Genomic DNA, 23,983 nt, shown 5'->3' on the forward strand with positions numbered 1-23,983 from the left:
ACCAGAAGGGATAATTGGATAATTGGAAGCAGTACAGACTGATGGGTGGTGCAAAGCTATCAATTTTCTACAGCAATATTTCTTTATATGGCTCAACAATGGTCCCTTTTTCAGATATTTTCTCCCCAAAATATTCCCCTTCCATTGTGTGTGTGTGTTGTGGAGGTAGTTAAAAAGAAAGGAGGATGAAATGATGAGCAGCATGGGCTTTCTGAAAGTTCCACATACTTCACACTGATTGCTTCTCATTCTAAACAAAATGAGGCACTGGGAATGTTTATTGTACTTTGTATAACTATTGATACTGTTCATGTATTTCCCGTCAACTTTCTCCACTTTAAATTCCCAGTGCACCTCTTTTATAATGAAAACTGCCCAAGTTTGTCATAATGTGATACATCGGTACTTCCACTAGAGGTGCAGAGTTTTAAACAGCTCAACAAGACAGTTTCCATTATAAATTCTGTAATTCAGTTTATATTGGAATGATGATGCTGCTCCGTTAACAAGGTTAGGTTGTCCTTGGGTTTTTTTTTAAAAAAGATCATAAGGACACAGACTCTGAAATGTCTTGAGAATGTATATGCTTTTTTTAAACTTGAAAGCAATGAAAGGGGAGTGGCCAGTTCTCCCAACTCAGCTTTTCTCTGGCTTGGTACATTTTTTTTAAGCAGTCTGGCTGTTTGCTGCAAGCAGTCAGTTCAGTTTGAGGCTGCTGATCCAAGTAGCAGCAGAATGGAAGAGTGTATTCCATGCTACTCTCTCTCCTGTAAGACCTTGTGTTTGATTTTACCTTTTGGGCCAAGGGGGCGTTTATGGGAATTATTGCAAATTTTTGGAACAGCATCATTAAAGTTGAAATATGCTGTTGGGTTTTCGGATAGGTTAAGTTATTCGGTACTTTGTTCTTGTTTGTGTTTCATTTCATAATCTTATAAATAAATTCTGTTTTGCTTAAAACTAAGTGGTTTGACAGCTGCATCTCTCCTAGAACATCCATGTTACACCTGCTTAAAACAACTCGCAAAGCTAGGGCCTGGGTTACTTCCTTGAAATGTTTTGAGGGAGTCTGACCTGGTACATAACACTGGAAATGCAAATAAAAACAATGGATGACTTCAAGATGGGCATGGAGTGATATCCAAGTCCCGGCATAGTTTCACCCCTCTTCACTTGGGGTATCCACTTATTCTCAATTGTCAATATGCTCATGGCATTTCCATGGGTTACTGATACCCCATGCCACTATATTGGAACATCCAAGACAAAGCGTAGCCAGAAGGTGAAGCTGGACAAGAACAAAAAGATCCAACTCAAGATTCCCATTTTAAATTCTGCATAACAATTTGCATACCTCCATGTAATAACCATAAAACAAGAAATGTAGGTTAGTAGTTCATTTTATCAGCAGCACTGCCTCTGGAACTAGGAGTTGAAACTATCTATCACCACTGGTGGAAGGTACAATTACAAGGTGATGAGGTTAAATGGGTGGTTTTCGCAAAGTTACACATGATTATAGAACAGAGTTCCCTACAAGAGTGTGTCCAGATACAAAACTCTTAATATGTAAATAGATATGAAGCTGAGTCAAAGGCAAAACATTTAAGAGGATTAGTTTCGTCAGTAATTACCTTTGGTTATGGCAGTGAGAACTGGATACCTACATTTCTGTTCGATCAGAAGGAACAAGGTGAAAGCGACCAAACTCAATACGGACAATATCAGCCCATAACGATTACGACCATTTCCTAAAAAAGAGAAGCACAATTAAAGACCAATTTTTTAGGGTAAGATTAACAAATTCAGCAGCATGATTGGTCTGTACCTTCTGATGGCATTAACAACGGACATTTGGACCTCAAGAAAGTCTTAATCCATGTGACGCCCAATGGATACAAATTTGGTTCCCAGGCCACTCTGAAAAGCTCTTTGTCATTGACTTTAGTATCAGAGATTTGGGCGTCATACGGAGACTGATTTTTACTCCTTTGTTAAAAATAATTACCTTGGGCAAAGGATAACTGCACACCAATTCTCTAAATGCCATTCCTTTAAATTCATTTCCCACTTTGTCTTAGTGACCAGTACACTGACACATCCATAGATGATTCACACCTCATGTCACTGACCTATAGACCCAGGATCAAATGTGATCGCCATATAAAACACAGCTGGACAAGGATCGATTGCTGCCACTGAATTCTCTCTGTATTGGGAAGGGTCAAAACTCCCCCAGCTGTTAAAGTGTTCATTACACTCCTAGACCATCTACAATACATACTTTTGCCAACGCAGCCCCTCCCAGCATCTTCAATGATGTATCCCTCTTGTCCTGTTCCATGATAAATGCCCTCATTGCTTAATTTTGAAATTATCCTCACTTTCAAGTTCCTCCATGGGTCTCACATCCCCGCAGACTTTCCCCATCTCTCATTGCTAAGCTTGCCACTTTGAAATTTAGCTTCTTTGATCATCCCCAATGATCACTCCAATAATAGTGCTGGTATCTTGAGTTACTTAGGCTCCTAACTCTGAAATTCCGTTCTTAAATATTCAACTCTCTAACACTTCCCTCTTTCAACACTTCTTAAAATCTACCTTTATGACTAAGTTTTACACCACATATCCTGAAATCCCCCTATGTGGTTCACGATCCAATTTTGCTTCATAATGCTCCTCTGAAGTTAGACAATAGACGATAGGTGCAGGAGTAGGCCATTCAGCCCTTTGAGCCTGCACTGCCATTCAATATGATCATGGCTGATCATTCCTAATTAGTATCCCCTTCCTGCCTTATCTCCATAACCCTTGATTCCACTATCTTTGGGAGCTCTATCCAACTCTTTCTTAAATGAATCCAGAGACTGGGCCTCCACTGCCCTCTGGGGCAGAGCATTCCACACAGCCACCACTCTGGGTGAAGAAGTTTCTCCTCATCTCTGTCCTAAATGGTCTACCCCGTATTTTTAAGCTGTGTCCTCTGGTTCGGCACTCACTCATCAGCAGAAACATTTTTCCTGCTGCCAGAGTGTCCAATCCTTTCATAATCTTATATGTCTCAATCAGATCCCCTCAGTCTTCTAAACTCAAGGGTATACAAGTTCCTTACGTTGTTTTTTTTTTAAACTTTCATCCTACTGATTGATTTCTTGGAATTTCATCATATATGCCTGATGTTTGGCATTGGTTACAGGTTCAAAAAGGTTATCCCTAGCTGTTCAAATTTCATGCTGCCATTCCCTCATCACATTGAAGTAATGTAGAGATGATAGGCACTAATGCACGAGATTTGATTTCTGCAACTGGAAACCAATTAAACGTTTATAGAGTAGTCTCCTGTTTTTAAGATTGAGATATGAAACTGAGCGAGAGTCCCCATTTTTACAAACACAAACCTTTCACAGGTGGCAGGCATTTTGTCTTGCTATTGTGTTCTCGTCAATTGAAGCCTCTTATCAGGAAGGAATTTTGAAATCAATGAATTTAAACAGGTACATACTGCCTAATTTGTATACTATGGCAGACTTGATGCACTGAAGCTTTATGCTATAGTTATATTAGCATCTTTTTGCTGAAGACACATTCTAATCTGCACTGCTATAGTGTAAAACAGACTTCCACTAATATTCCTTTTGAATCAGCATTGTGAACACTGTACTCCATTGCCTGGCTGTAAATCAAGTGTGTCAGGTTTGGGGAACTTTCTTCTTCCAGAGATCTATTCCACAACGACAAAGAATACATGTTTGAATTAGATCAAAATTTAAAATTAATTTTGGTTGTTTTATTTGTGATTAATGTGAAGTAAGACAGTCCTCAGCAGGTTTAAGTTGTGTTACATCTTCAGAGATGGCTGAGTACAATCCTATGTACACTTGCATTATCTTTAGATTATTCATTTCCTCAGTCCCTTTGCAAAATGGGACCCTTCAAATTATATTCCTTTATCATGAGTTTTAAAAAATAGGTACCATATGTCAGAAATTACAGTTCTATTTCATTTGTTTGACAGTACAATGGTTGAGCGATTTAAATCAGGAATACTTAAGAGGCCAGCAGTGAGGGAGCACAGATATCTTGGAGGGCTGCAGGTTTGGGGGCCATGACAGGGTTAGGTGAAGTCATTCGGGGGCAAAACAAAGATGAGAATTTCAAAATCAACCCATTGCTTGACCAGGAGCCCATGTCTCCTCACAGAAATGAATGATGAATGTGACCTAATGCAAGCTAAGACAAGGCAGCAATGTTTTGAACATTACAGATTTATTCTGAGTAACAAGTTTACTGATGGTAGAATGTGAAAAACCTCTCAGGAGTACACTGGAATAGCGTAAGGCAGAAATAAGGATTTCAGAAATTAAACCTAGACACAGGCAAAAGTTAAGCAATGGGGAGTGTTGCTGAACAAAGAGACCTCAGTGCAGGTTCATAGTTCCTTGAAAATGGAGTCACAGGTGGACAGACTAGTGAAAATGACATTTGGTATGCTGGCCTTTATTGGTCACTGTGTTGAGTATAGGAGTTGGGACTTCATAATGTGGCTGTACAAGACATTGGTTAGGCCACTGTTGGAATATTGTGTGCTATTCTGGACTCCCTGCTATAGGAAGGATGTTGTGAAACTTGAAAGGGTTCAGCAGAGATGTACAAGGATGTTGCCAAGGTTAGAGGGTTTGAGCTATAGGGAGAGGCTGAAGAGGTTGGGGCTATTTTCCCTCGAGCATTAGAGGGGTGACCTTAGAGATTTATAAAATCATGAGGGGAGTGGATAGGGTAAATAGACAAATCTTTTCCTTGCGATGGGCGAGTCCAAAACCAAAGGGCATAGGTTTAGGGTGAGAGGGGAAGGATTTAAAAGTGACCCAAGGGACAACTTTTTTTTCATGCAGAGGGTGGTACGTGTATGGAATGAGCTGCCAGAGGAAGTGGTGGAGGCTGGTACAATTACAGCATTTAAAAGGCATCTGGATGGGTATATGAATAGGAAAGGTTTAGAGGGATAATGTTGGCAAATGGAACTAGATTAATTTAGGATATCTGGTGAGCATGAACGAGTTAGTCCAACGGGTCTGTTACCGTGCTGTACAGCTCTATGACACATAAGACATAGGAGTGGAAGTAAGGCCATTCAGCCCATCGAGTCCACTCCACCATTCGATCATGGCTGATGGGCATTTCAACTCCACTTACCAGCATTTTCCCCGTAGCCCTTAATTCCTTGTGACATCAAGAATTTATCAATCTAAGAGATGGACTTATGCAGCCTTTGCTCTGGAGAGCTAAAAAAGGTCAAGAGCTCATGTTGCATCAAATGTGATACTCAAGTTGCAAAGAGATTAATTTAACCTCAGACTATTGCTAGGAAGATGGTTGAAGTAGCAGCGAGGGAAAGAAATTTAGAATAATGACTGGCAACAGTTGCTTCAGCCTTCATAATATTTCATTAGAGGAAACTTCCGCTTGTTCAGTATTAGATGCCAGACAAACAATCTGATAAATTAGCAATTGAGAAGATTTTGAAAAAGGTAAAGTATAGCTGGATGTCATTAACATTAATGTGCAATCTAATACTGTGCAAACATAGTGCTGCTCAGGTAATAAGAATTAGGAGGGGCTGTTGATAATTCCAACAGGCAACATTGTGGTAACATCATTGGGCTTGTAGTCTAGAACCCCAAATGCTTTGGGGAAATGAATCGAATCTCACCATGGCAGAAGGTGAAATTTGAACTTAATGAAAATGTGGAATTAAAAGAAAGCTGACAATGATCCACGCAATCATTGTTGACTGATTGTTGTGAAAACCCATCTAGTTTAATTCATGTTCTTTAGGGAAAACTGTTGTCCTTATTGCTCTGGCTTACATGTGACTCCTGATGGTAATGTGGCTGACTGTTTACTGTACTTTGAAATGTCCCTACCAAGCCACTCAGATCAAGAGACAATGAGGGATGGGCAATTAATTCCAATGAGTCCTAAATGCCAAGTATGAATTTAAAAAGAAATAGAGCTAACCATATAAAATGGGGAAGAGAAGCCATAACACGTGATATCCTGGCTAATCATTATTTTGTTTCGTCCTTGCAGCTATTCCTTAGGATTAACAGCAAAGAAATATAATCTAACTAACTGGAACTATACCACTTTAAACTAACCACACAACATTCCTCATATCTTCATGATTCCTGAAGAAGGGCTTATGCTCGAAACGTCGATTCTCCTGTTCCTTGGATGCTGCCTGACCTGCTGTGCTTTTCCAGCTCTGATCTCCAGCATCTGCAGTCCTCACTTTCTCCTATCTTTCAATCACAGCTATTCCTTTTGACCTCTAGTATTAATCTAGCTTCTTAAATTCATCACTTTACCCCAATTACTCCACATGGAAAGAAAATAAAAGGTAATGAGGCAAAGGCCTCGAAAGGGGAATCTAGCATTATCAGATTAACCCATGATCTCTGTGAATGATGGTGCACACTCAATGCGGCTGTCTAGTCTGCCTTTTCTCCTAAGACCACAAGAGATCTTCAGGTGTACGTACTAGCAGTTTCACATTTTAACCACTCCCTGGCAAAGAGTTTCTCCTGAATAGATACACTTTTTCACAATTTTTTACTGAAGATATCTAAAATACATCTCTCTCCAAATTACACAATCAGTAATGAGCTCTACAAGAAAACGGCAAATCTCAAACATAGCATTTTTAACAAAGTTCAGTAAGTTGACAGCAACAAAAATAAACTGATTGTCTTAGGAGGAAAGAGTAGATAGACCAACTTGTTTTTAATTAGACTGCAGAAAAAAAACGGTGGCTTGATTGAAGTGTACAAGATCCTAAATGATCTGGACAAAGTGGATAACGAAAGGATGGTTACTCTTGAGGGTACGTCCAGAACCAGGGATCACAGTTTCAAACAAGGGGTAGCCCTTTTGGGACTAGGATGAAGAGGTTTTTTTTTCTCTTGAGACTTTGGAATCTGCTCAGAGGCAGTGGAGTCGGGTTCATTAAACTGTTTTAAGATAGAGGTAAACAAGATTCTTGTTAGACAAGGAAATCGACGATTAACAGTGGTGGATGGGAATGTGGAATTTGAAACACAAAGAAGAGTCATGATTGGATTGAATGTTCAAACAAGCTCAATGAGTTGAATGGTTAATTTCTGCTTCTATGTTCTTAGATGGAAGATTGGGTAGGTACAAAAGTTGCGATAACATATCAATGACATGAAATTCTACCATACAAAAGAACAGGAAATTGAATTGGAGTTAATTAATTTCAACACAGGTCAAGGGAACAAAACCATGACTTCTCCTGGTGATAGATAGAAACATAACTTGTCAGTAAAGTCATAAAACATTTCTGTGGATGCCACCAGATTAAAAGGAAACCATTGGAGATTTTTCTTGCAACAATTCATCAATCAGATTTTGGAATTCTATTAAATAATGTGTTATTAGTAAAATCTTACCTTCTGTTTCAAGGCATTTTGACAAAAGCAAAGGAGCACTCTGGCTGCTGTCTTTTGGTTGTTTTGCAATACAAGTATACACCCCAGAAAAAGAATGAGGGCTGCTTATCGTTAAAGACTTGTTTTCATTAGTTAAGACAAAGTCATCACTGGGGGTCACAGGAGTATCATGATACTTCCATTCAATGGTAATATCAGCACCTTCGTTATTTAGACCACACATGAGTGTAACAACAGAATCATTTCTAATGCAGATCGCTTCTGGAATTGCAAGCGGTTCTACAATTTAAAAGAAATGAAAAACAATTAAATATTCATACTTCGTAGAGAAAAAGAACTTACTGCAAAATCATTGGTAAACTTTCAAATAATATTTACACTCCAATAACCACACATTGTCATGACAACTTTCAAAAAGTACTCTCCTCACAATAATAATTGTTTTTTTCATTGATTTCTGATGTGGTTCCTGCTGGCTGAGTGACAACCCGAGCTGCTCAAGCTGGTGGTGGTCATCTGCCTCTCTGAAAATAGTGGCGGAATGAGTGACTGTTTACATTGTGGTGCCAAACAAGCAAACTGCTTAATTCCGGCTGGTGTCAAGCCTCTTGGGTGTTAGTGGAGCTACACTCAACCAGGTAAATGGGGAGTATTCAGACTTGTGCTGTGTAGACAATAGGTTGAGGAATCAGGAGGGGAGTTAGTCATTGTGGAATTCTTAATATCTAACCTTCTCATGTATTTATGTGGATAATCCACTTCAGTGTTTGGTCATTGGTAGTCCCCAGGATGTTGATAGCAGGGGATTCAGTGATGGTAATGCCATTGAATGGCAACAGGTGATTAGATTTGCTCTTATTGGAGATAATCATGGCTGGTATTTACTTGGCACAAGTTTTACTTGTCACTTGAGAGCCAAAGCCTGGACATTATCCAGGTCATGCTGGACATGGACTGCTTCAGTATCTAATGCCAGAATGCTTTCAGGGTCTATGGCCTTTGTAGTATCTAGTATGTTTAACTATTTCCTGACATGACTTAGAGTGAAATGAAGTCGCAGAAAAATGGCATCTGTGAGGCTTCAGACCTGCTGAGGAAGCCGAGATTGTCTACCTTGATTTCCTAACCTACAGAAAAGGATTAAGGGATGAGATTCTACCAATTCACTTTCCAGAAGTTCCATTTCTTCAGCTGGATGAGCTGAACTCAGTGAGCAGAATATTGATAGCTGAAGACAACATTAGTAGGAGATATGTTAAACAAAGTGTCTAAAGATTAGAGAAAAATAAAGACAACAAGATCACAAGATATGGAGTATGAGGCAAACTATTTTGGAAGGGAGAGACAATGAATGGAAGTAGATTCCAAAAAGATGCTGAAGACAGTAAATATCACCAAGACTGGTTTGATGTACTAGATGCTGCATTTTCACAGGGACATGGGACTGAGATGCATTGGGACTGTTAATTTGGATACTGTGTTCCTAGAGGTTGCCTCAGAATCCTGACACCTCTGGGAAAGGGAAACACAATGACTGTCAATTAACAGCCCATTAAGGTCTTTTAGGAGTTTGTTTACAACTGTTGTATTTGCTACTGTGCTGAATTAAATTCCTGCTGTAAGGGTGACATATTTTTATTTTGAAGTGATAACTAGAAAATTGATACTTGATTAGTTTTATTGCAGTGAATTAACTGTATTTTTAATGGCACCTTGAAGGGGGGAAAAAAAAATCTATCAGGTCATTACTGATATTAGAAGAGCAATTTTCTTAAGTAGATGGAATTAACACTTTTGAGAGACAAGATGGCATCAAGTACCTTTTGGCTATAAAAATAAATCACAGCAACAACTTTTGAATTAATTTTAATTATCAGTTTATCACAAAACAGAGGGGGGGGATGGTGTTCTTGCTCCCATTTTATTCTGAGTAGTACTTCTTTTCCTCTTGCAAAAACTCTTCAAAAGGAAGAAAACTATCTAAAGGCAAAGTCAGAAGTCACATGACACCAGGTTATAAAGCCATAAAGACGCACAGCATGGAAACAGACCCTTCAGTCCAACCCATCCATGCCGGCCAGATATCCCAACCCAAATCTAGTCCCACCTGCCAGCAACTGGCCCATAACCCTCCAAACCCTTCCTATTCATATAGACATCCAAATGCCTCTTAAATGTTGCTATTGTACCAGCCTCCACCACTTCCTCTGGCAGCTCATTCCATACACTTACCACCCCCTGCGTGAAAATGTTGCCCCGTAGGTGTCTTTTATATCTTTCCCCTCCCATCCTAAACCTATACCCTCTAGTTCTGGATTCCCCCCACTCCAGGGAAAAGACTTTGTCTATATATCCTATCCATGTCCCTCAATTTTGCAAACCTCTACAATGTCACCCCTCAGCCTCTGATGCTCCAGGGAAAACTGTCCCAGCCTGTTAGTCTCTCCCTATCACTCAAATCCTCCAACTCTGGCAACATCCTTGTAAATCTTTTCTGAACTCTTTCAAGTTTCACAACATCCAGAACTGCACGCAATATTCCAACAGTGTCCTAACCAATGTCCTGTACAGCTGCAACATGACCTCTCAACTCCTGTACTCAATACTCTGACCAATAAAGAAAAGCATACCAAATGCCTTCTTCACTATCCTATTGACCTGCGACTCCACTTTCAAGAAGCTATGAACCTGCTCTCCAAGGTCTTTGTTCAGCAACACCCCTAGGACCTTACCATTAAGTGTATAAGTCCTGCTAAGATTTGCTTTCCCAAAATGCAGCACGTCACATTTAACTGAATTAAACTCCATCTGCCACTTCTCAGCCCATTGATTCATCTGATCAAGATCACGTTATAATCTGAGGCAACCTTCGCTATCCACTACACCTCCAATTTTGGTGTCATCTGCAAACTTACTAAGTATACCTCTTATGCTCGCATCCAAATCATTTATATAAATGACGAAAAGTAGTAGACCCAGCACACCACTGATCACAGGCCTCCAGTCTGAAAAACAACCCTCCACCAAACCCTCTGTCATCTACCTTTGAGCTAGTTCTGTATCCAAATAGCTAGTTCTTCCTGTATTCCATGAGATCTAACTTTGCTAATCAGTCTCCCATGGGGATCCTTGTCGAACGCCTTACTGAAGTCCATATAGATCACATCTACCACTCTGCCCTCATCAATCTTCTTTGTTACTTCCTCAAAAGACTCAATCAAGTTTGTGAGACACGATTTCCCACGCACAAAGCCATATTGACTATCCCTGATCAGTCCTTACCTTTCCAAATACATGTAGATCCTGTCCCTCAGGATTCCCTCCAACAACTTGCCCACCAATTTCATCAGGCTCACTGGTCTGTAGTTCCCTGGCTTGTCCTTATCACCCTTCTTAAACAGTGGCACCACGTTAACCAACCTAGAGTGTTCTTGCACCTCACCTGTGACTATCGATGATGCAAATATCTCAAGAGGCCCAGCAATCACTTCCCTAGCTTCCCACATAGTTCTAGGGCACACCTGATCAGGTCCTGGGGATTTATCCACCTTTATGAGTTTCAAGACATCCAGCACTTCCTCCTCTGAAGTATGGACACTTTGCAAGATGTCACCATCTATTTCCCTACATTCTATATCTTGCTTGTGCTTCTCCACAGTAAATACTGATGCAAAATGCTCTTTTAGTATCTCTGCCATTTTCTGCGGCTCCATACAAAGGCTGCTTTGCTGATCATTGAGAGGCCCTATTCCCTCCCCAGTTACCCTTTTGTTCTTAATGTATTTGTAAAATCCCTTTGGATTCTCATGTCCCCTTTTTGCCCTCCTGATTTCCGTCTTAAGTATACTCCTACTGCCCTTATACTCTAAGAATTCACTCAATCTATCCTGTCTATACCTTACATTTGCTTCCTTCTTTTTCTTAACCAAACCCTCAATTTCTTTAGTCATCCAGCATCCCTATACCTACAAGCCTTCCCTTTCACCCTAAACAGGAATATATTTTCTCTGGTTTCTCGTTATCTAATCTCTGCAGCCCAAGAGGTCTATTTGAAATCACAAGCTTTCAGAGCGATGCTCCTTCGTCATTTTTCCCCTGATGAAGGAACAGCACTCCGAAAGTTTGGGATTTCAAATAAATCTGTTGGGAGGATGACCTGGTGGCGTGTGACTTCTGATTTTGTCCACCCCAATCCAACACTTATGTCCATATCATATCTCAAGTCAAGACCTAGGTCCAGCTGAATGGCTACTAAATTGAGGATTGCTGTGGTCAGCAGCAGGATATCATTGCCAATACCAAATTCAAACCGGGAATAATCACCGAATTTCATTTTATTGTTTGACCTCTGGATCCACTGACTTTTGTTCATAAAATATAGGAGTAAATAATAACATTAAACAGATTCAAGGTCATGATTCGGCCATAGCATGTTCAGTTTCAGGTGCCCTACTGCAAAAATGAAAGTGAAAATAAAAATAAAATGGCATGACACATTATTGTGTACAGGAGTTGGGAGGTCATGTTGCAGCTGTACAGGACATTGGTTAGGCCACTGTTGGAATATTGCATGCAATTCTGGTCTCCTTGCTATCGGAAAGATGTTGTGAAACTTGAAAGGGTTCAGAAAAGATCTACAAGGATGTTGCCAGGGTTGGAGGATTTGAGGTACAGGGAGAGGCTGAACAGCCTGGGGCTGTTTTCCCTGGAGCGTCACAGACTGAGGATTGACCTTATAGAGGTTTACAAAATCATGGGGCATGGATAGGATAAATAGACAAAGTCTTTTCCCTGGGGTGAGGGAGTCCAGAACTAGAGGGCATAGGTTTAGGGTGAGAGGGAAAAATATAACAGAGACCTAAGAGGCAACTTTTTCACAGAGGGTGGTGCATGTATGGAATGAGCTGCCAGAGGAAAAGATAGAGGCAGGTACAATTCCAACATTCATAAGGCGTTTGCATGGGTACATGAATAGGAAGGGTTTGGAGGGTTATGGGCCATGTACTGGCAGGTGGGACTAGATTGGGTTGGGATGTCTGGTCCGTGTGGACGACTTGGACCAAAGGGTCTGTTTCCATGCTGTACATCTCTATGACCAGGATAGAGACAGTGATGGGAAATGATTATAAAAGGAGGCACTTCAAAATACGGGACTACTTTTACTGGAGAAGCATCAACCAGAATTTCAAAGAGGCTTTTAGTACATGAAAGATTTTGATAGAGTCAACAGGGAAAGTGTATTCTCTTTTTCTGGGGGAAGGAGGGACATGCCCAGCAATAAAAGGCTAACAATTTCCCAGTCACAAAAAGAAGACTAGGAGCCATAGTCATTGATTGGGCAGTGGCCGTGCCAAAGAAACATGTAATTTGCTGATTCAACTGAATTTGAGGAAGAAGTGGTACTTACCAAGTGTAAGAAACATACGGGCCTGCCTCAGTTATTCTCAGACATAGCAGCAATAGTTAGTTACCCAGATGTCGGAGAAAACTATTTTTAGGGATGCAACAAGTTTCCCCAAATGATCTTAACTAGGGTGTTTGTACTAGATGCAGCAAGTAATAGACAATTGTAACACTTACCAAGTACTTTCAGGAAGAATCGGTCTTTCCTAATCGTTCCATTAGAAAATATGAAATCTACTGTGTAAGTTCCAGTATCCTCCTTCTGTAATCTCGGTATCAAAACACTTCCGTTTATATATTTTAACTTCTGCGAAAACGAGCCGAAATAATTTGTCTCCATGTTTTCCCATTCAAATACTTTGTGGTTATTGAGCTTGAACACAATTTCAGATACACCAGTTGGTTTTGACAAAGGGAGAGATATAGAATGATTCAAGAATCCATAGATGATTTCAACATCTATTGTGCCACATTTAGAAACTGGTAAAGAAAAGAAAATGTGAAATAATATATTAAAAAATGCATTTATAAAAACAAGTAGTCACTAAACAGGAATGGCAGGATTTGAGAACTTTGGATAACAGGGGAAATCTGTTTACTGAAAAAAAAGCTTACCTAATGTCTATGCAGCTAAAAACAGACAAATTGCCCTTGAAGAATATAGAGAAAGGAGGAAAGAGCTTACGTTGGGAGTTAAGAGGGACTATGAAATATCCTTAGCCAGTGTTAGGGAGAATCCCAAGCTATTTTAAAATATATATTAGGAGTAAAGGGATAGCTAGTGAAAGAGTAGGCTCACTCAAGGATAAAGGATTTGTGTGTGGAGCCAGAGGAAGTGGGTGAGGTCCTTAATGAGCATACTTCACTATTTACCAAAGATAGGGACATGAGGGATTCAGAGGTTAGGGAAAGGAGATTAGGAATAAGCAAGGGAGGAAATAGCTGGAGCTGTTGCATCCTCTTTGGCATTAGACAAGGTTCCAGAGGACTGCAGAACGGTCAATGTTTTTCCTTCATTTAAGAAAGGAAACCGAGATAATCCAGGTAATTATAGGCCTGTGAGCCTGTAATGGTGGGAAGCTGTTGGAGAAGATACCGAGAGATAGGATTTATTCACATTGGAAAGTGACTAGTCTTGTTAGTGATAGGCAGCATAGATTTGAGCAGTGAAGGTCATGCCTCATCAACTTGATTGCAATTTTTTTGAGGTGACAAGAATGATTGACGAAACAAGGGCAGTGGATATTGTTGGCATTTGAAAAGGTATCTCATGGCAGGCTGGTACAGAAGATAGAATCTCATGGGATCTATGATGCGCCGGCTAGATGGACACAAACTGGCTTAGTCATAAAAAACAGAGTAGAGGTGAAAGAGTACTTTTTGGAATGGAGCTAAGTAACTACTGTGTTCTACAGTGATCAGTGGTGAGACCTTTGATGTTTGTAATCTATAAATAATTTGGAGGAAAATGCAGGCGGTCTGATTAGAAAGTTTGTGGATGACACCAAAATTGGCAGAGTTGTAGATCATGATGGGAACCATCAAAGGATACAGTGGGATATAGATGGATTGCAAATCTGGGCAGAGAAATGGCAGATGGAGTTTAATCTGGACAAATGTGAGGTGATGCATTTTGGAAGGTCAAATTCAGACGTGAATTTTACACTAAACGGCAGTGCAATTAGGAGCACTAACATACAGAATAATCTGTGTGTCCAGGTCTACAGATCGCTAAAAGTGGCAACACAAGCGGATAAGATATTGAAGGGGGTATACAGCACGCTTGTCTTTATTGGTCAGGGCATTCAATACAAAAGTTGGGACATCCAAAATAAAAGTTAGCAAGTTACATTACACCTGTACAAACTGTAGTCAGGCCACGTTTAGAATACTGTGCGCGGTTCTGGTCACCACACTACTAGAAGAACATGAATGCTTTGGAGAAGGTGCAGAGAAGGTTTACTAGGATGCTGCCTGGTCTGTATGGTTTTAGTTAGGAGGAGAAGTTGGATAAACTCTGATTGTTTTCCCTAGAAAGATGGAGGCTAAGGGAAGACCTGCCAGAGGTCTACAAAACTATGAGAGTCATAAATAGGGAGTCAAATAGTCAGAAGCTTTTTTCTAGGGTGGAAAGGTCAACTACAACAGGGCATAGGTTCAAGGTGTGAGGGGGAAAGTTTAGGGGAGAAGTCAGGGACAACTTTTCACACAGAGGGTGATGGGTGCTTGGAACACATCTTCAATGGAGATGGTGGAGGCAGGCATGTTAGTAACATTTAATGTGTATCTTGATAGAACGTGAGGCAAACAGAGGGATAGAAACTGATAATGAACAATCAGTTGCAGATCTAAATAAGGATTAGGAATCGGCGCAGGCTTGGTGGGCCATAGGGCCTGTTGCTGTGCTGTCGTGTATTTTATTGTATTATTTTCTTGAAAACGAGTTAAAAAGCTTGATGTTACTCAGCACCTAGAATTATGACATGATTTGATGTTGTTTTATTCAATGTCTACAAAGACATTCCCAGAAAACACATGCAGATGAGTGAGAAGGGACTATGCCATTTTGCAACATTTATAGTTAAAGAATAAACATGTTATCTCTTTTATCAGGTCTCAGATCAATGCAAGCCTAAAATATGGTTATTCAATTTGGGACTCTCGAATAGAGTTAAGCTAGTATACCCCAGAAAAAATAATTTTTAATAATTTCATTCAAGCTCATGCCATTTACAATTGCTAAGTTTGAATTATGTACATTTAGACACAGAACGGATATAAGGGCTTCCACCATCTAAAATTGCTGTTTTGTCTCTGTCTATTCCCTACGCATATGACCCCTGAGACAGATAGAATTAGCATAATTAGCATGGCTTCCATTTTTAAATATTATCCTCAATTTAGCATCTAAGTCACTTCACAGACCAAGAAAGAAATGGAGTTATAGTTTCAAATTGCAATTAATTTTCCACAAATGACCATCTTTAAGGGCCTACAAGTCAGCACGAACCAACAACTGATACTACTTGTACATGACAAGTCCAGGACATTTTAAAGTAAAAGAGACAGGAGAGTGGGACACAGAGGAAAAAACACAGTTTGGATACAACTGTACAGGGATTTGGCAAGACCCCACCTGGAATACTGGACAGAGTTCTGTGCCATCCTGTAGGAGCGAAAAACACTGCAGGAAGGGGAACACAACTGGGTGACAGTCCAAAATTTTAGCTGCTTGATGACAGGACAAAAGTCTGCAAATAAGTTTTGGGAACTTTAAAAGGCAGCTCAACAGCATGCTCATTAAAAGACCTGCTCACAAGAGTGAAGGTTCCATGCAAGTGTGCAATTCCTGCTTTCATATTCACGACTGCACAGACGTGGTGTGGTAGCAGGCATGACGGTCATGTTCCTGGATTTGAATGCATTGCTACTGCTTTCTCCTCTTTAGAGTGTATTTATCCATGCCAGGCCATGATTGACTTTGGGTGGCAGTACTTTAAGTTAGGTAATGGAGAAGGAAGGATGGAGTGTAACAGATGTGGGTTCAAGGGGTCAGCTAAGCTGAGGGGGTTGAGAGCATAAAGTTCCTTGGAATGACGATTACTGACCACCTGTCCTGGACTTCCCAGAGAGATGCAACAGTCAAGAAAGCATAACAACGTCTCTTCTTCCTCAGGAAATTTGGCATCTTCAGAAGGACTCTCACCAACTTTTACAGATGAACCACAGAAAACACTGTCCAGGTGCATGATGGCCTGGTATGGCAACTGCTCTGCCCGGGACCATAAGAAACTACAGAAGGTGGTGTGCACAGCTCAGAGCTTCACGGAAGCCAATCTCCCATCCGTGGACTCCATTTATATCTCATGTTGCTGCAGAAAGGCTGCTAACATGATCAAAGACCCATCCCACCCCAGTATGCTCTCCTAGAACCACTTCCATCAGGGAGAAAATACAGAAGCTTGAACACATCCACCAGCAGGTTCAAGAACAGCTTCTTCCCTGCCATTATTACACAGATGAATAGACTTTCTAGCTTGAAATAATCCTGACCTTGTTAATGTTCATCTCGTCTAGCGCACATCCTATGCGATGGAACTTTGTATGCCTTACACTGCCCAAGCTTATTTTTCACCTTATGTCTGTCTGTCCTTGTTTTCTATTATCTATCTGTACTGTTTGCAAACAAAGCTTTTCACTGTACTTGGGTACATGTAACAAAAAGTAAATCAAAACAAATCTGGCCAAGGGAGGCTGACTCAGCAGGCTGTAAGGGCAAAAATGTGTTACTTCAGGTATCGATGACGGTATTGGACCTTTAAGAGATGTGCTTTATCTTGTTTCTCCTGCAGAGTAGTGTAACAGTGGTGATGCAATGTCTTCTTCAGCCAAGCAGTTGGTAAACAGCTTGGAATTTTGCCTGGGTGTGTTTTTGTTTTAAAAATGAGACAAAACAGTCATGAGTGGGTGGGGTCAGGCTCTCACACAGAGCCAAAAGGGTTTTGGTTTTGCTTTCAGTTAAATGGAGAAATTTTCTACTGGTTGCTGGAGCCAAAAGCAACAGAGAACTCAAGCTAACATCATAGACAGTGAGGCTTCCCCTTAAAAATCAATAGTGGGGAGCAATTCGACATCTGCCTCAGCAGCCTGGCCTTTGACAGGATATCACACACCTACATGAGGGATGTGCTCTCCAAAATGGGCTTCAGGGAGGGACTCTGCAATTGGATCCGACTGCTCGACAGAAACATCAATAGAGAAATATTAATCAATGGGAGAGAATCAGAAAGCTGCCTGATGAAACGTGGAGTCAGGCAGAGCTGCTCCCTCTCCTCTGCCTTGATTGAGCACTGCATACAGCCTTTTGCTTTGACTTGCATTGTTCCCAATGGACTGAGAGGGTTGACATTGTAAACACTCAAATGAGGAACATGGTTTTACAGTATTTTCCACCATATCTGAAGCAAACTGTTTCGTAATATATTTTAGATAATTTACGAAAAATGTATTTTTTTGCAATACATGTATGACGAAGATTGAGAGGTGACCTCATTGAGACATACAAAATGCTCGACACGGTTGACACTGAGAATGCCTCTGCTGGTCTGGGAATCTAAAACACAGTTGTACAACTCAGGATATGGGGCTGATCATTGAGGACCTGAAGTGGCGAAACTGTTTCAGTTAAAGCACTGTTAATCTTTGGAATTCTTTGTGTGAGAAGGAGATGGATACTGCATGGCTAAATGCACTTAAGGCTGGCTCAGATCTGCAATCCAAAATCAGTCATGAATGTACAGAATGGTGAAGCTGATTGAACAGACCATGTGGTCTATGTCTGCTCCTATTTATTGTGTTATGGAAGGACATGTTGTTCCATCCTCTTCAATACCTACAATAGACAATAGGTGCAGGAGTAGGCCATTCAGCCCTTCGAGCCTGCACCGCCATTCAACATAATCATGGCTGATCATTCCTAATCAGTATCCGCTTCCTGCCTTATCTCCATAACCCTTGATTCCACTATCCAGAGAACTGAAGATCTGCTCCAGACCTCAAGTACATCAGGGCAGACTAAGTTCCCCCAAAACACAAGCATTAACAACTTGGATTTTCCCCATTCTGTAAACAATATGCTCAGTTGTGCATTTAGAAAACATTTGTCCCACCCCTAAAAAGCTGTGGAAAAACCCATTTTACTTAAAAAGCATTGTCTTGCATGTCACCAAATTGAATTAGTATATGAGCAACAGTCTTTGCTTTTTCACTTTAGCATTACGAAATTTCCCCAAAATTCCCCAGAAGACTCTGTAGCCCAACTCACATGCACTAAGAGCTACTATACATCAACCAGGTTGGGGGGGCGGAGGGGTAGCAAAAATACTCGAGACAGAATCCCTGTGCTGATCCCAGCCACGTGTAAGCTGGATAGCACCCCAAACCAAGAATGCTCCAAAGGAAATGGAGACTGAGATCATTTGAAATAGCTACATTTATCAAACACATTCTCTGTTCAAGGCTCACTGTCATAGCAGCTGACATGCTGCTGAACCGTGTCTAACTTAAGGTAGTAAAGTATTATCAATTTCTTGTAAATTGTGACCCCAGATGCTTGTGGCAGCCACACCTACAGATTATTCAAGTAAACTATATTCACAGCAACAGTTTCATTGCCAAATTTAGCTTTAGAGACCATATCCTCTCCCTCAGAATGACAAACCATTTCCATCTTTATAACATCTCAAAACTGGTCTAAATGTTTATTTTTATTTCATTTTTAAGTGTTGTCACCATTGGTCTCAATTACTCTAAACGCTCTCTTTTCTCAAAGTTCAGCCTTCAAAAACTCCAATTTAAAAAAAAATTCTGTTCCATTCATTGTAACATTCTTTAACTCAGTCAGTTAAAACTCTTTTCTTTACTGATCAAAATCAGCTCTCCACCCCTCCCCATACATATTAAATTTAAAATCCTCATTTTTATATCTTCCCTGACTTCATCCCATTCAATCTGTGCAACTGACTGGAACCCTGTATCCTACCTACCGAACAATCCAATACTTTGTTATATACTTGCTGTCAACTTCCCAAACCCTCTGGATGAAATTTCACAATCATCCAATTGGAACATACTTTCTAGAATCCTTAAGATAAAAAAAGAGCAGCAGTAGATCATTAAACTCCGAGTCCACTCAGCCATTCAATGAGATCATAGCTGATCTTTCATCTCAAAGTATTTTCCTGCACTATCTTCATAAGCCTTGATGTTTTAATAGCTAGATATTTGTTGATCTCGGTCTTGAAGAACATACTGAATGATTGAATTTCCAAAGCCCTCCAGGACTGAAGAAATTCATCCTCATCTCAGTGTTAAAAATGGCTCAAACTTTATTCTGAAATTCTGTCCCTGGTTCTAAACCTTTCAGCCAGCAGAAACACCTTGCACCTACCCTGTCAATCCTCAGAAAAACTTTTGTATCTGGTATAAATGTGATCATTTATTTTTCCGTTTAAACTCCAAATAAAGATCCAGTCTATTTAATATTTCCTCACAGAGCAATTCCTCCATCCCAGGAATTAGTTTGTTGAGGTTGAATTATATTTTCTATAGAGGGATTGTATTTTCCTTGAGATAAGGCAAAACCTTTTTTTTTAAAACTTAGTAATGGACTGTGGGCCAGTATTTATTATCCATCCCCAAATGACCCCAGGGCCATTAAGAATCATTCACGTTGCTGTAGATCTGGAGTCACATGTAGGCCAGACCAGGTAAGGGCAGATTTCCTTCCCTAAAAGGACATTAGTAGCCTATAAGACATAGGAGCAGAAATTAGGCCATTGACCATTGATCCCTTTGAAAATCAAGAACTTATCCATTTCTGACTTAAATATAATCAATGACTTGGCCTCCGCAGCCTTCTGTGGCAATGCTTTTCATAGGTTCACTACCCTCTGGCTGAAGACGTTTCTCCTCATCTCTGTTCTAAAGGGTCTTCCTTTACTCTGTAAGGCTCTGCCCTTGGGTCCTCGTCTCTCCTGTTAATAGAAAGATCTTCCCTATGTCCATTCTGTCTAGGACATTCAGTATTTTGTATGTTTCAATTAGATCCCCCCTCATCCTTCTAAATTCCATAGAGTGTATTCCCAGATCCTCAAACGTTCTTTATATGTTAAGCCTTTCATTCCTGGGATCATTCTCATGAACCTCCTCTGGATCTGCTCCAGAGCCAATACATCCTTCCTCACATATGGGGCCCAATATTGTTCACAATATTCTAAATATGATCTGACCAGACCCTGAAAAACCTCAGAAGGACATCCCTGCTTTTATATTCTAGTCCTCTCAAAATTGTATTTGTCTTCCTAACTACCAACTCAACCTGCAAGTTTACCTTAAGAGAATCCTAGACTAGGACTCCCAAGTCCCTTGGCACTTCAAATTTCTGAATTTTCTCCCTATTTAGAAAATAATCCATGCCTCCATTCTTCCAACTAAAATGCATGACCTTACACTTTGCCATGTTGTATTCAATCTGTCAATTGTCTGTCCACTCTCCCAACCTGTCCAAATTATTCTACAGCCTCCCCGCCTCTTCAATACTACCCATCCCTCCACCTAACATGTATCATCTGCAAACACAGCCAGAATGTCCTCAGTTCCTTCATCTAGATCATTAATGTACAAAGTGAAAAAATTGTGGTCCCAACACTGAGCCTTGCGGAACACCAGTATTCACCTGTCATCCTGAGAAGAACGCTTTTACCCCCCCACCACTCTCTGCTTTCTGCCAAACAGCCAATCCCCTACTCATGCTCGTACCTTGCCTCTAACAACATGGGCTCTCATCTTACTCAGCAGCCTCCTGTGTGACATCTTGTCAAAGGCGTTCTGGAAATCCAAGTTGATAACATCCATTGGCTCTCCGTAGTCTAACCTGTTCATTACCTCCACAAAGAACTGTAACAAAATTGTCAGTTATGACCTCCCCTTGAGGAAACTATGCTGACTTAGCTCTATTTACCATGCACTTCCAAGTATTCAGAAATCTCATCCTCCACAATGGACTCCAAGGTCTTACCAACGACCGAAGTCAGGCTAATCAGCCTGTAATTTCCCATCTTTTGCCTTACTCCCTTGTTAAATGGAGGTTAAATCAGCGATTTTGCAGTCCTCTGGGACCCTCCCTGACTCCAGTGATTCCTGAAAGATCACCGTTAATGCCTCCACTATCTCTTCAGCTATCTCCTTCAGAACTCTGGGGTGTAGACCATCTCGTCCAGGTGATTTATCCATCTGGTCCAGGTGATTTATCCATCTTCAGACTTTTCACTTTTTCTAGCACCTTCTCCTTGGTGATCGTCACTATATTTACCTCTGTCCTAACGCCCTTGAACTTTTGGAATGTTACTCATACCTTCCACCATAACTGACACAAAGTACTTGTTCAGTTCCTCAGCCATTTCTTTGTCCTCCTTTATTTCTTCTCCAGCACCATTTTTCAGTGGCCCAATGTCCACTTGTGCCTCTGTTTTGCTGCTAATAAATCTAAAGAAACTTTTGCAATCCTCTTTTATATTACTGGCTAGCTTACCCTCATATTTAATCTTCTCCCTCTATTTCTTTTTTAGTTGTCCTATGTAGAGGAGTTGGGAAGTCATGTTGCAGCTATACAGGGCATTGGTTAGGCCACTGTTGAAATATTGCATGCAATTCTGGTCTCCTTCCTATCAGAAAGATGTTGCGAAACTTGAAAGGGTTCAGAAAAGATTTACAAGGATGTTGCCAGGGTTGGAGGATTTGAGCTGCAGGGTGAGGCTGAACGGGCTGGGGCTGTTTTCCCTGGAACATCGGAGGCTGAGGGGTGACCTTAGAGAGGTTTGCAGAGTTATGAAGGGCATGAATAGGATAAATAGACGAAGTCTTTTCCCAGGGGTCGGGGAGTCCAGAACTAGAGGGTATAGGTTTAGGGGAAGGATATAGGGGAGACCTGGGGAGGCAACTTTTTCGCGCAAAGGGTGGTATGTGTATGGAATGAGCTGCCAGGGGATGTGGTGGAGCCTGGTACAATTGCATCATTTGGGAGGCATTTGGATGGGTATGTGGCTAGGAGGGGTTTGGAGAGATATGGGCCGGGTGCTGGCAGATAGAACTGGATTGTGTTGGGATATCTGGTCGGCATGGACAGGTTGGACCGAAGAGTCTGTTTCCATGCTGTACATCTCTGACTCTATGACCCTGTTGGTCTTTGAAGGCTTCCCACTGCACTTCACTGCATTATATGATTTCTCTTTTGCTTTTATGTGGTCTCTAACTTACCTTGTCAGCCATGGTTGCCTCGTCCTCCCTGTACCATGTTTCTTTTTCCTCGGGATGAATCTCTGCTGTGTCTCCTAATTTAATCCGAGTAACTTCTGCCATTGCTCTTCCACAGTCTTTCCTGCTAGGTTCCTCTTCCAGTCAATTCTGGTCAGCTCCTCCCTCATGTCTCTGTAGTTGCCTTTATTCAACTGTAATACTATTACGTCTGATCCCAGCTTCTCCCTTTCAAATTGCAGAGTAAATTCAATCACATTACAATCACTGCCTCCAAAGGGTTCCTTCACCCTAAGCTCCCTTATCAAGTCTGTCTCATTGCACATCATTAAATCCAGAATTGCCTGTTCCCGAGTGGGCTCCACCATACACTGCTCCAAAATGCCACCTTGTAGACATTCCACAAATTATTTTTCTTGTGATCTACCACCAACCTGATTTTCCCAGTCCACATGAATATTGAAATCCCTCATGATCACTGTAACCTTGCCTTTCGTACACACCTTTTCTATCTCACACCTTCTTCTATCTTCCGCCCCACATCCTGACTACTGTTTGGAGGCCTGTACATAACTCTCATTATGGTTTTGTTACATTTGCAGTTCCTCAACTGTACCCACACAGATGCTACATCATCTGACCCTACATCATTTCTTGCTATTGATTTAATTTCATTTCGTACTAATAAGGCAACCCCACTCCCTCTGCCTACCTGCCTGTGTTTTCGATAGGACATACATCCTTAGATATTTAGCTCCCAGACCTGATCCCCCTGCAGTCACATCACTGTGATGCTGCCAAATTTGATCTACGCCACAAGCTCAGATGTGATTTTCTTGACAATCAGCAATTTTTTTCATGTTTATCATTAGACTAATTCCAGATAATTAATGAATTCAAATTTCACCATCTGCCAGTGTGGTTTGAATCCAGGTTCCCTGAACACTACCTGGGTCTCTCAGTTAATAGTCTAGTGATAATACCACTAGGCCACCATCTAACCCCAATCCTCAACTCTAACCATTATCTCACCAAGGTTTTATAAAATTGCAGTAAAACATCTTTATTCTTGTACTCACATCCTCTTGCAATGATCGCCAACATGTAGTTTATCTAATTGCTTGCTGTACCTTCATGTTAACTTTGCTTATTTTGAGCTTGACAACTCATGACCAAGGTCACACAAGTTCAAGTTCAACACTTGCAAGCTTCACACCATTTGAAAAATACTCTATTTCTACTTTTCCCCACTAAACTGGATTACGTCACAATTTTCCTCATTGTATTTCATCTGCCAA

At 40.8% G+C, this 23,983-nt stretch overlaps 1 protein-coding gene across 3 annotated transcripts in view; it reads right to left on the bottom strand.

The window, feature by feature from the left end:
• Nucleotides 1-23,983, bottom strand: part of LOC132821071 (CD48 antigen-like) — a 55,829-nt gene that overhangs the window by 20,235 nt on the left and 11,611 nt on the right. For 2 of the 3 annotated variants that reach the window (XM_060833587.1, XM_060833586.1), the window contains 3 exons: nucleotides 13,050-13,352; nucleotides 7,470-7,748; nucleotides 1,635-1,751 (listed from right to left, as the gene is read on the bottom strand). In XM_060833587.1, the coding sequence (XP_060689570.1) occupies nucleotides 1,635-1,751; nucleotides 7,470-7,748; nucleotides 13,050-13,352 (699 nt within the window). The remainder of the gene's footprint in view (nucleotides 1-1,634; nucleotides 1,752-7,469; nucleotides 7,749-13,049; nucleotides 13,353-23,983) is intronic. The other variant, XM_060833588.1, reaches the window with a different exon arrangement.

This window comes from Hemiscyllium ocellatum, chromosome 12 (assembly GCF_020745735.1).
Source record: "Hemiscyllium ocellatum isolate sHemOce1 chromosome 12, sHemOce1.pat.X.cur, whole genome shotgun sequence".
In the NCBI taxonomy this organism is placed as follows: Eukaryota; Metazoa; Chordata; class Chondrichthyes; order Orectolobiformes; family Hemiscylliidae; genus Hemiscyllium; species Hemiscyllium ocellatum.